Consider the following 13650-nt stretch of genomic DNA (forward strand, 5'->3'; position numbering starts at 1 on the left):
TCAAAAAAATAAAAGGAGGAAAGGCGAAACAAAACTGTCAAGCACAGTGGACACATGTAGCACGATCACTTTTTTTTTGTTCTGGCGAGAGTGTGTTTAGTTAGCCCGGGTCTTCAGCTCCATCTTCATCTGTAGATCAGTAGCTGAAATCAGGATCAATGTAAGCCTCAGCCAGGCTTAGGTTTATCTTTCCCGCCTGCTCTCGTCTAGATCTGTCGGATGTCAGGTTGCATAGTTGGTCCGGCAATTGCATGTCGCGATCGTCCAGCGCCAAAGATCTACCTCAACCTGAACCTGAACCTCATCCGCATCCACATCCCATCCACATCCACATCCTCAATCCCGAGTCGCTAAAACTTGAAAGCCGCATTCGATGGCTCGCCGCTGACAGCGCGGAATTGTCGTTCGCATTGTCAGCTGGAATGGGCGGAGGGGGGCGGGGCCGGGGTTTATCCACCGACTTTTGCCGACGATATACAAAAGATGCAACTGTCGCTGCTTGTTGCAGCAGTTGTTTCTGCTTTCTGTAGCTGCCCAGGTTGACAGTTGCTGTAAGAGCAAAAAATGCGCTTGGGAAACTGCAACTGCCACTGCCGCTGCCACCGCGAGCTGGCTTAAATCAAATATTGAAATGCCTCAGAGCAGATCGGCGACCCTGACCTCCCATTCCAGCTAATTGCCCCACACATGAGCCAAATAATTGCCCCACCAGCTTCACCAGCCCCATCGTACAAATAAATTCCACTTTAGTCTTATTTTTTTTTTGTAATTTTTTTACTCATTGTCGTTTTCTGTTTTTTATTGATTTGTTTTCGATTGCATTCGCATTTTTCTGCTCGCTTTTTTGTTTCTTGTTTTCCTTCGCATTAATACTTTACAAAATTGAATGTCTATGAGCTAGTATAAATTAATTAAATATTATATTCATATCGAGCTATTTGTATACTTAGTTTAACTAGCCAGCTAAGTGAATTTAATTAATTAGTAATACCTACAATGAGGGTGGTGGGGGAGAACGCACAACCGAAAGGCCAAGGGGAGATAAATTAAATGCGTTTACAAAAAAAAATATTTCGTGTGCAAAATTTCATAAATTCCAAGCAACTAAAATCTTTCTCTGTATTTCGTGGGGTTGGTCTGAATTTATCCTAAAACTTAAAGTTAATTTAAACGTATTTATGTACACAAAAGTAATTTTTTTCTTTTTATGACCTGGCTAAGAAGGGGAAACTTTAATTGGAATTTTTAGTTACGCATTCCAATTGTTTTCCAGCCCTGGTAACAGATTTTCTTAAAGGATTCTACCGCCCACTTCACATACGTTTTGGTCCTGGCCAAAGCAGTACGCAAGCAGTTCAAGCAGTGTTCGCTAAAGAGAAGGAAAGAGCAGCGCGCTATTTGAATTTTCAGTCTTGTTTTCAATGATTTAAAAAGGATTTAAACGACAGAGAGGGAATTAAGCAGAAAGGGACGCGCTTTGAAAACTTTAATCTAGACTAAATTAACTTTAATTACTAACTATCATCGAGGGGTACAAAAATGGGGCTTTGTAATTTACAAAATATTTTGCTTCGATTGGGAGCTGTCTTACATGACTAAAAACTGGGCAAACACATGTTGTATTCCTCACTTTTTCTTGAAATCTATTCGTTAATATTCCTCGTGTAATACTGCTAGAAAAAAGTGAGAGTTAAAGGGGGGGCTTTCAGATGGGCGTTAGTCGTATCTTTAACTAGGCTATAGTCTAGGCTCTTAAGGTGCTAATAACAAAGGCTAAGCGTAGACAAAATACATAACACATACAAAGAATGAAGGGAGGGGTTACTGTAGAGGGCGGTGGCTTTGAGGCGGGGCAGTGTCGCCTTACAGACACGTGTAGATGACCTTCTTGGTCCGACACAGCTTGCACTTGACCTCGCAGCACCAGTGGAAGGTGCAGGCGCACCGCTCCACCACGACGACCTCGTCGCGCCGATAGCCACGCCCACAGCACATCAGCCCACATCCGTCGACGCCCAGCGAGGTCTCGTTGCACTGGCGCCCATGGGTGCCCAGGATGCCGTGTCGCAGATTCTTCTCGCAGAAGCTGGGCGAGGGCTCCAGGTAGACGAGGTCCTTGGAGCCCGGCGGCTTGTGCTCCGGATTGTGGGGGTTCAGTTGGAAGTGATATCTGTGGAGAGAAGAACAAAATGGTAAAGAGTTAGTGACGGTGTCTTATGAAGGTCTGCCATAGTGGATTTATGATATATTTTTTTTTTTAGATATAAATTTAATGAATGTTTTATTTTATTGAATTTCGAATTGCTTTCTGAATTTCAAACTTTTAAGAAATCATTCAATATTATTTGGAATAGGCAATCGACAAGACTAGTTTTCTTATTGTTTTGCATATATAATATTTCGATCCTTACCTATTATGTTTGCGACCCTGGCGACGTCCATTTCGTCCTCCCCTTTGACCAGCCTGTGGCAAACTGTTGGGCGACGGCATGTTCGGGTGATGGATCTTGCTGATCGGATGGCTGTTCTCCAGCAGGATATCCGGCATGTGGTCGTTCAGCATGCGCTCCTCCTCCTCGCCGTAGACCACCGACTGGGGTAGAATCAGGCCGTTGGAGCCCGCTGAATTCGAGCCAGCAGCATTTGGACTTACGGCGGCCAAACCATTTGTGGCCCGCAGACTGTTGGTCACCTGGACGCGGGTGGCTCCGTCAAAGCGGGCCTTCAGATTGTCGCCGATCACACGGAAGTTGGCCAGTCGCATCCAGCAGGTCTTCACTGTACACGAGCCGGACATTCCATGGCACTTGCACTCCTGTCGCATCTCCGCCTGGACGTGCTGTAGATCGAAAAAGAGCGGGGAGAGATTGTTCATTAGTATGACTTTATTAGGCTTCTCTTCTTGCGAATCGACTCGCAATATGTTTTTCACTTAATTATTTTGCTGTTTTTTTGCTTGGTCGGCTGTTGTTTTTGCTGGATGGCTGACTGGCTGGGAGATTGGCGGCCCGCCTGCCACGTTGTTGCAGTTATTAAAAATCAATAAATGTTGTTGCAACTTGCTGTGCGCTTGTTGCATGTCCCCCCGAAGTTGCCGGTTGTAATTGTTGTGCGCGGACCAAAAGTAAGAAATCAACGCAGTTGGGGGGCCTTCAGTTAGTTCGGTTAGCAGTCGCAGCAGCAGCCGCAGCAGCCCGGCGATCATCATCATCATGCTGATCGCAATGATTATGGCGCTGCGGCCCATAACAAGTAATAAAATAATAACACAGACGGTGGGCCCTGCTCCCCAAAGGCGGAGGTAGGAGGCCGCGAGGACTAGGCCCGGATCCGGGGATCGGTTGGCTCTAGCTGGATGCCCTGAATGCTGCATGTTGGTTGTTGGTTGTTGGCGCAGTGTGCTACTTTCTACGCCCCACTAAAACGGACAGCGGGAGTGGCGATGCACAGTGGATTGATTTGACCAGCTTGCTTAGCAAAAAGGTGTATTTGGTTTAGTTGAATTAATAACCGATTAAAGTGTGTAAAGTTCCAAGGATAGAACATTTGGTATAAAGACCATGAAGGGTGTTAGAAATTAAACTTCAATATTTTTTCATATTGCCTATGAATTTTAATTACTTCTCTAAAATATTCCTAAAACTTCCACTGTGCAGCTGCCCCCAAAACTAAAGTCCTACGATTTTCTGGCTTGTGGAGGGGAACTGGAAGCTGTCAACGAGTTAATATACGAGCGACACAAGCGCAAACGAGTGCAGAAATCCCAATCCCCCCACATTCCCGGTAGAAGGAGACGGCTAGAGGGGGAGCAAAAGAGAGGGCGCGAGCAGCTAGGCCAATTGGCGTTCGGCTCCAATTAATTGGGGGGACGGAAATTGTCGTCGCTGGTTTTTATTAGCGCTACAGTCGTAAATCCCCCAGCCAGGCTTAAACCGAACATTAGGACTACTTATTACGAGTTATGCAGAGAGAAAAATTATATAAAATAAAGCCAAGTTGAAAAGAAAGAAATGTTAATATAACTATAGTTAATTGGCTTGTTTTTCTATAATTTTCTTCTGTGTATTTGAGATATGAAGCTGAACTTACCGCTCGACCCGCCTCGTTGTTGTGCAGATTCATCTTCTCGCGCAGATTGCGACCCCTCTCGCCAGTATCGACGAACTCCCGGGAGAACTTGAATCCGAATCCGATGTTGTCGGAGCAGCCGCCCCACTCCCAATCCCGCACACCGGCCACACTGCCCGCCTGGTGGTTGGCTTGTGGGGATCGCGACTGGTGGCTGTAGTCGCAGGTGCAGGACTCAATGGTCCCTTCACTGCAGGCCCTGGCGATCGAGTGGGTCACTGCCGCACTGGTGATGGCATAGATGAAGCTAGTCTCTCGGCAGCCTGAAAAGAAGAAAAAGAAAATTAAAATATTTTATACAAAATAAGATAAATATAATATGTTATTCGATGCCTTAAAAATAACAAATCATCAGTTTTATTCTCTGTGCAGTCATTATTTTCGCCTTCTGGGTGTTCCACTTGGCACCGAAGACCAATACCGCGACCAAGGCAAGATCTCAATCTTGGCCAAGTGAAGTGATGGCCGGAGACGTCGTGGGCAAGAGCTGAAATTTTCGTTATGAGTAATGGCACTTGTCTTCCAAAGCCTGGTCAATTATGACACTTCAAGTTATCAATGCCACGATGCCACGGCGGAAAAGAGATGAGCGCACCAAAACCTGACACAGATTAAACGCTCAACTATAAATTCCAACTTAACACTTTGGGCCCATCTCTGCACAATCCATTCGAGTGGACAGTTTCCCCCTTGTGCGCTTTACTTTTATTTTTCATTTTCATTTTTATTTTTATTTTTAGTAACTGCCTCCGTATGCAGCCGTTTCTGTTTCTGTTTCGGTCTCTGTTCTGAGAGCGAGACCATCACAGATAAAGAACAATGAAAATTGAATTTACATGTTGCAGATAATTTTTCAAGTGGTTTCGCCCGGTTCATAGCCCAAGATATGATATATGGGGATGGTCTCGGCGGTCAGGTAGCTGAAAATGCTTGAGTAGGACCTTGTCAACCTTGTTTGGAATTTTCAGTTGCGTTTTGGAGAGTGTAAAGTACTTGAAATATACGAGTTTGTATCTTAAATTTGTATCGTAATTTAATTAAAATTGTTAAGTTTTTGAATTTTGATCTAACAAATTTTCACTGGTTTTAAAATGTTCCAAAGGAATCCTAAAATTACTGTGGGCTTTATTTTTGTTTAGGTGTTGATTGATGTATCTATGATTGACTAGTCTGCACTCGACGATTGACATATTATCGCGCTCTCCATATCAACGAAGACAACTTCCGCTTGGTGTTAAAATTTTTCCGCTTTTGATTTCGATTTCCTGGAATTCGACCACGAAATAATTTGTGTTTTTCTTGTCGAAACTATGGCAGAGTGAGACTTCAATTCCCGGTTAATGTTTGTTTGTTTGTTGTTGGTGGTTTCGGTTTCGGTTTTCCTTAAATAATTTCACGTATGTAACGAAATTTAAGGCGCACACAGGTAAATTGTGTGTAAATATGTGCAAGATGTTTGGGCCGCGATAAAGCGGCGGCGCATGCGCAAACGGTTCGGGAATCGCAGGGGCGGGGGTGTGAGGAGGGGTTGGGATCGGGGGCGGTGGATCAGAGGCGTGACACAGTCATTGGTGACTTTGTTTCCTTTTTACTTTTATTTTTTGTTTTTTGGTGATTAGCTTAGCAAGAATTCGCGTTACCTTTTGGAAGCGAAATGTTGTTTGCATTTCGTACTCTCCTTTTGTGGTTTTATGTGTAAATAGCGAACAAAAGATAATAAATGCGATATGTGAAATGTGGAATAAAAAGCGGGGCTGGTGCACCTTGAGCAATTAGGCAAAGAAAGGGTGTGGCCAAAATGGAGCAACCAAAAAATAAATTTCCGCATGTAATGCGATACGTTTTCGAGTTCTTTCTGTTTTATATAATTGCCAAAACGGATTTCCGTTGTGCGGGGGCGTGTCCCGAGCTGATTGAAATTGAGAGCAGGATGAAAATCAGAAGCAGGCTTCTGAACTGATCCTCAGATCAGAACAGAACAGCTCATCTCGGGGTTAAGCTGCTTAGTGACAGCAGCGTCAGCAGTTCCCGGAATAGTTTAGACCTCTTGATATAAAACCCACAGGGACATTGGGACACCCGGGGCGGCTTCGTCACGAACCGATGATTGCCAAAAAGTAAAAGAAACCTCTACGAGGAACCCAACGAGAATTCACTAATAGAGACGGCCTGTTAAAGCGTGTGGCGTGGCAAATTGACAAGGTGTCACCAATTAGAAAACAAGTTAGGCCAGCCCTAGGACTTAAATTGAAATGAAGACAAGACAGGAATTTATGTGTGCCCCGCTGGCAGGGTTTCTTCTCTTTTTTTCCTAGTTTCCTTCAGTTTTAAAGCCACTGGATGCGCTACCAGAGACCAAAGACCAAAGACCAAACCTGAACTCGAACTCGAACCCCAAGTGTTAATGGTGCGCTTTAGGTGTTAATTAGGGCCAAGGGCACGGCACAGCAAATACATTAAAAATTTGATTGTGGAAAGCGATGAAAGTGCTGCGATAAAAAGCTGTCACCAGGGCAATAATTTTCCTTTTCTTTTTAAGTATTCCATAAAATGTCGAGAGCTCATAAAAAGGATGTTGGCGGAGAGTCAAAATAACTTGATAAGGTCAAGAGCCTGGCTATAAAAGTCAGCTGCCGTTGACAGACGGACGCGAGGGAATCGGGGTATCGAAGACACGCGACGCCGGCCACGCCCACTATATATATATACATATATATCAGGTAGTTTCAGGATGGGATCTTTGGGAAAACAGGACAAAACAGTAGCTAATAAAACGGCAGGCGAGGGCGGGAGTCGTATGGATTTCCAGCTAAAAACGCGCCAGGACAAAAACTGCGCATGCGCGACTTTTGTTTACATTTATATAAGAACAACTAGGCAGTCCTCCTGGGACTTTGCCGGCCCAGCAGGCGAACTAAACTCCCCGAAGACAAGCACGTTTGATTGATTTGAATGGCCAAGTGAGTGAGTGAGTGAGTGACAACAGTGGCTCAGTGGTTCCAGTGGTGCTGCCAACTTGTGCTCATTAGCATAAACACGCTGAAACCGAAACGCAAGTGGAGCAAGTGCAGCGAGCACAGAGCCAGCTCTTTGTTCCCCAGATCATCCGGCCGTCCAGGGGAAAGTGGCCCCTTCAAAAGGGTAGTCAACCCATATATATAAAATATACATATTACCAAGTGCTCAGATCGTATTACAATAACAAACAAGCGCCACATATAAGACCGAGGTCCAGGGGAGTGACATTTCTTAACATAAATAAAGAGCCGGTCGAAGGGAAAAACTGGATTCGAGCTGGGTTATGCAAGCAATTTGTGTGGCAGCCTTGTTTTCTAGTAGTTAGCAAGAGAAGAACCGAGGGCGTTGACAACAATAGATCTGTAGATCATATTTCCCATGGTAAAAATAGGTCTTAAGTGAGTTGGAAGGACCAGCGAAGGAAATCAAGTTTTTTTAAATCGTTTTTAAAATCATACTAAAATTATGTTTTATTGTAACTTAGATTAGTAATAAACTCACCTCGATCAACGATTTTGCCGAATAGGTTCTTGCCCCTCGAGAAGTTTCTCGTCGAGCAGTTCCAGCGACGATTCCTGAACTGGTGCTGGCACTCGCTGATGGCCAAATTGGCGCCTTTCACCAGGGCTCCCAAGACACCGGGATTATCCCTGACCAGGCGACGCTGTTTTCTCCTCAACGTGGAGTGGATGGCCGGATCCATGTACATAATGGGCGTTATATTGTTGGGTTCGCCGACCTTGGCAATGCCCCTGAAAGAAAATGAACCAGAAAAACCGAAAGTTAATAGAGCAATCTTTGGAAAGAGGTTGTCAAAACTATTAAATGCTTGGCTGGGTTTTGCGCCTAATTATGAGAACGAGAACGAAGGAACCGAGGATTTCCACCAGCTGAAGCGATTCAAGTTTTTTGTCATATTTTCCAGGGGTCTATGTGTCTTTCCACTTGACTTGAGATCGAGCTGTTTTTCTTTTGCCTGTGCGTATTATTTTTTCGGTTTTTCATTTTGCGGCTTTTCTGTGTCGTTTCAATTTCGAGTATTTGTTGTCTCTGTTTCTGGGCGGTATACGTCAATTGCCGGCGTTACTCAAGCATAAACCACTCGCACACGAATATATGGGGTATTAGGTACACTCACATGGAGATGGACAAATATTTGCAGACACCTGTCGGCTAACGCTTTGCTCCTCTTTGACCTGTCATAATTTATTTTCTTGTTTCAATTGTTTATCGTTATAATACTTTTTCCACGCTTCATTAGCAGCCACACATATAGATATATATTTATTTATGCACATAACAAACAATAAACAAACATAACAAATGTTTATTGACAGCTCGCGGAGAATGCAAATTAATTGCCAATTCAATTGAATGCTGATTGCGGTGGGAACAAAACGTTGCGCAATGCAACGAAAATTAATAAAAGTACGTAAATAAAACAAAAACTTGATCGAAAGTGTAACATCTGCGGGGATCCGAGGGGCACTGATTGCCAATCGATTTCAATTCCCAGGCGGATTAAATCGATGCCCCAAACAGAGATTTATGCGACGGCAATCCGAAGTCGCAACCACAATTTGTGTCAATGTGTTCGCTTGTGTGCTTCTTTTTAATGTATTTGTGTTGATTTTTTATTGTTGAGGCTGAAATTTATGCCGTTATAAAAAGTTATTAGGGTTTAGCTGAAGTTTTGCACATGATAAAAGTCAAACAAACAACTCATCAAAGCCAGAGAATTTCTGGGAGCTGGGTAACAAATAATAGCAATAACAAATACCAGATAGTGGTTAAATATTTGACTTTAAACATTTATGATTGAGGCTTACTCATAACGTTTAAAGCCTTACTAAATTATCAAAATAAAAAATATATGTATATGTGAAATTCACTTATTTCAGCTTGTTCCCAGTTAGCACTACTTTAAACCAATTTCACACTCTTGAAAATTCTTTGTTAAATTGTTCTAGTTTAAATCTTAATTTTTCGAAAACCCAAACAAAAGACTTAGGCAACGAACTTGATTGCTGCTACTGGAAAAAATGCTGCTTGAACTCTGCGGTAGATCGGAAAGTCTTGACTTCCTTATCGATGCCCCCTCTTCGGGTCTCTTTATTGCCCCTCCGCCATTCACCCAAAAGCCTATTCATATCTTAAACTGTGTCACACACACACAAAGTTTATCCCGAGTAAAAGTTGAATGCGCGCTTAGAATTTTTAATTGCTTTCATCAGGCGAGGAGAAGATGAGCACAAGTTGAGGAGAAGTCGCAGCTTTATTTCACTTTTTTAGTGTGTGTGCATTTTGTGGCTTCCGCATTTGGTGCGTGACGCACAAGACCTTTAAAGTGTTTTTTTTATTTTTTTTTTTTTGTTTGTGGCTGTGGGAAATGTTTCTCGAAAACTTTCGGCGCGTGCCTTGTTGTTGTTCTGTCTGACTTATGTCTCGGTTTTTCAACTTTTTCCCCGGCTGCTGTTTGCTGTTTTTATTGTCGCCCGCCCGCTAATTGCCCAATTTAATGGAAAATATTCAATGGACTTACCACCACATGGATCCCCGGCCCCTTCCGGATTTCTGTTTGCCCTCGACTTGGCTCAGACCGCTGCCGCTGCTGCACAGGGCCATCAGGCAGATCACGAAGATATAGCTGATATCCATTTTTTACTGTTTGGCTGCTGGCTGCTGGCTGTTGGCTTTTTGGCTGCTCGACAACACACACTCTCACTAAACACACTGGGTATTATTTTTCCCTTCGAGTTGTTGTTTGTTTGCGAATGGTTAGGGTGTATTGATTTTATCGAGCAATTTCGCGTTCAATTAGCGCACTATAAATGAGGCATAATCATCATTAGCATGCGCATGCCGATATTACTGCTCATATTTGTGCGATTAATTCCGATGGATCACACGGCAATCATGGGACACAACAAGAACTTGTGAGTTTTCCACGCAGAAATCCGTTTGTATCTTGAATTCGGCCGTTTCGATAGAACACTCTCGGCTCGCTCTAGTTATATTGGGTGGTTATAGATCGGTGGATCGGTAGATCGCGACGATTCGAGCGGAGGAGTGAAGATTGTTGCCCGGTTCAGTGCCAACGCTTAACTGAAACAAACGGTGCGTTCTTTCGTCCGACTCTGCGTTTGTCAGCAGCGACCCGAGATCCCCGATCCGATCGCATCGTCGGTCTTCGGGCTCACACACGATCGCCGGCCCGGCTGGTGTGTGTGTGCGAGTGGGGCGGAGCTATCCTTCGCCTGCCATTCGTTTCGCCTTCGCCAGAGCAGCCCCGCTATATGTGCCGCATCGTTCTCGTTTTCTCTGTCTTCGTGCTCGTTCCGTATGTGTTACGCTTTCGGATGTGTGTGCGGTACATAGCCCGCTTCGCCCAATAAGAAATGGCGGAAATGGAAAAACTCTGCCCGGCATTTTCGGTGTAATCGATTGTATTGCCGGATTATTTGCGCAATCTCATGAAATTTCGTCATAGCGCCGACTGCATTTAATTATATTTATTTGTCGCAATTTTTTCGCCTATTTTTGGGATTGGTTTTCATGGGTGTTTCGATACGCTTACTGTTCGACTAATAAAGGGTTTGAGCTATTATTTTCGGTTGTTGGGGAAGGTTTTTAACCTTTGCTTGTGGTTTTATTGCTGGTGAAGCAAAATAAACTCGAAAAATAAATGTTTTATATCGGTCTTAAATTAAATGATTAACAAGTTTATTAATGAGGTGGTGTTTTAAGGTTGCATTGTTGCATTTGTTGTTCATTTGGAATTTAATGTATTATTTGACCTTAATATTATGAATTTTATTATACTTTTTCGAAGTATGTATTTTTTTGTTAAAAATTATTATTTTTAATTTATTTTTAATGTTTGCTTATTTCATAAGCAACGTTTTAAAAGTTTTCTACATTAACTTTATCTTCTCATTCCCCAAGCACTCCCATACGTTGGCCAGTTCAGAACAAGTTTTCTGCTGCTTTTCGGAGTAGATTTCGGAGTAGAGTTATATACTTGGCTCGAATGCAGCCAGCTCCCTCGCTCTCAGTCGATTGTTAGCACACACACTGACATTCCGAGCTGAGTTTATGTCTTACCTTTTCCTCATCCATTGCTTGTCTGCTTCCACTAATTGGACAGTGTGTGCAGCTCAAAAAGAGCAGGTATCCCCCACCTTATATCATAAAGTCTTTCCCCACCTTCCAAAGGCTCATCTTTTCTGTCCGATCTTTCGGCCATTTTCAATGAATTACACATTTATTCGCCGTTCAGATCATGTCAAAACTGTTAATAAATGATTATAATATATATTTCCATTTATATTTAATAATCTATAAACAAAAACAGGAAGAACGTTTTCTAGCCGAACAAAATGGCGAACAGAAAGAGTTCCAATTTCGGTTTAGGCCAAAAATCCCTTGGCAAATATTAGCACAGTCTGGGCGCTGAAAAAGAGTTAGAGGAAAAGGGTGGAGGAGTTGCAGGAAATTGTGTATGTTTATTTGCTTAGGCCCCGGGGCCTGAAAAATTAGCGCGTTCTTATTAATTTTATTGCCGCGGAAAATCCAAATGATGAGACACACACGCACTGCCAGACATTCTCGGCGAGTGAGTAAGAACAGAAGGCTGGAATGTAAATAAATCATAAAATCTAAACCCCTCTCTCTCTGCTGTAGGTAGCGATCACCTCTCTTCTCGTCCCACTCGCTTTCGGAGGTTGTAAAAATAACCCGAATCGCCAGACCTACTAAAGTCTGGTGGGTCTATTCATTAACTAATGGCAGATAGCGAGAGTGGTGGTAATTTCTTTACGATAAGCAATCATCTGGCGTAATTAAAAAAATATTTTAGAACGAGGATAATAATTTAAGACTAATGGTGTTTTAAATAATATAAATAATAATATAATAAAAAAATAAAAAAAATTGTGGAACTCCAGATGAATTTAAGATAAAAATTGTAATTCCTTTCATGCTGGACTTTATTCCAAATTAAAATTGTCGGAAGTCCCTCTCTTGTTAGTTTCCTGTTTAGGAAATAAAGACATACCCATATATTTATTTTTCTAACCAGCACTCTCTGCATAATTGCTGTTGGCACTGTTAGTGCTAAGTTCGTATTTTGGTTGGCCAATACAAAACAGGTCGTAACAAATTCGAGGCTAACCGAGAGCCGACCTTCAATGAGATATGGCTAATCCATCAAAGTAATATCTATCCGTAAAACAACGCCACAACAATTCTAAACAAACCAAAACCGATCGAAGTCCAAAACCCCCGAGAGTTTCGACCTTGAAGTGAACCAAATATTTTCCAACCGACCGATGTGTGTCCTTGAACATTTGTTGAAGGTCTACGATTTGGTCAACCAACAAGGAGCTGGGACTCTGAGGAGTTTCCCAAACTCAGGTGATTAGAAAACAAGTCGAAAAGTCAAACTTTTGTTGGGTTGCATTTGCATTGGCATTTCCATAACCATATCCATTTCGTAGCACCTTCCTTGCAGGGGGAGTTGTTTCACTAAAGTGTAAAATCTCGGCTCATAATTGCAAATAATCGCCTGAGATGAAGCGCGACTAAAACGCTGGAGGCGGGGGGCGTGGTCCTGTACCTGGCAGCAGGCAGACTTCCCACTTCCCTGCTAATCGCTCACAATCGGAATTTATATGGTCGGCAATCATTTGGCATCATTTGCAACTTTGCGTCTGGGACTCCGACTCTGCACTCCTCTTCTCCCCTCTCCCTTTTTTTTCGATTTTGTCCCTCTGAATATGTAGTTGTCAAGCATTTCCGCATTAGCCACGCTGTGTCCTGTCAGCAAAATTGGTAAAATCAGCAGCAGCAGCTACGGCCACTGGCCAGGGGTCATAGGTCAGCACCGATCGCCGCATGACTCTGCTGGGCCCGTTTCGTCCCTCGCAGGGTGTGAAAATTGCTTCCAAATAAAAATTTGCAACACTACGACTTTATGGGCCTCCTGTTTCTCAAACAGCTAATGTGCCGTGCAAAAATGCTACGCTTCGATCGGGATCGGTATTGGAAATTGGAAATCAGGATCCGGGGTTCCAGGGTTCTAGGGTTCTAGGTTCAGGTTAAGGTCCCGTGATCATTGCTGCGATCATGGACAGCTCGCGATCGGAGGAGATCGTCCTCCCCTGATCTTCAGCTGAGCGTGTCGTGTCTTTGTTGATGGAAAACAGTCGGGCACTTGCTGTGTGTCTTCTGCATGTTTTATTGCACTCGATTTTACGCTCAAATCTGCTGCAGAGATCGGTGCAGATGATCGGCCAGAGATCGATATTGATCGAGCCTAATGGGCATGACATGAGACGATTAACCCGCTGCAAATGGTTGTAAATGTTTGCTCTGGCTCTTATAGAGGATCAACACGATCAGGGGTTATTTTGGTCATAATTGGGGAGTGAAATGAGTGCATTTAGCCCTAGTTTTCAAATAATCTATTATTTTAGTGCTTTATATGTTTTTAGAGTGTTTTTT

General features: G+C 43.2%; 1 protein-coding gene across 1 annotated transcript; it reads right to left on the minus strand.

Annotated features, from left to right (window-relative positions):
• Positions 1 to 764: 764 nt before the first annotated feature.
• On the minus strand, positions 765 to 10239 carry wg (Wnt family member 1 wingless). The gene is made up of 5 exons (XM_017149104.3): positions 9689 to 10239; positions 7648 to 7898; positions 4090 to 4391; positions 2412 to 2839; positions 765 to 2170 (listed from the first exon to the last, which is right to left on the minus strand). Exons 1-5 carry the CDS (start codon positions 9802 to 9804, stop codon positions 1864 to 1866), a joined length of 1404 nt encoding a protein of 467 aa, XP_017004593.1. The 5' UTR covers positions 9805 to 10239; the 3' UTR covers positions 765 to 1863.
• Positions 10240 to 13650: the final 3411 nt, after the last annotated feature.

The sequence above is a fragment of the Drosophila takahashii genome, chromosome 2L, assembly GCF_030179915.1.
Source record: "Drosophila takahashii strain IR98-3 E-12201 chromosome 2L, DtakHiC1v2, whole genome shotgun sequence".
Taxonomy (NCBI): Eukaryota; Metazoa; Arthropoda; class Insecta; order Diptera; family Drosophilidae; genus Drosophila; species Drosophila takahashii.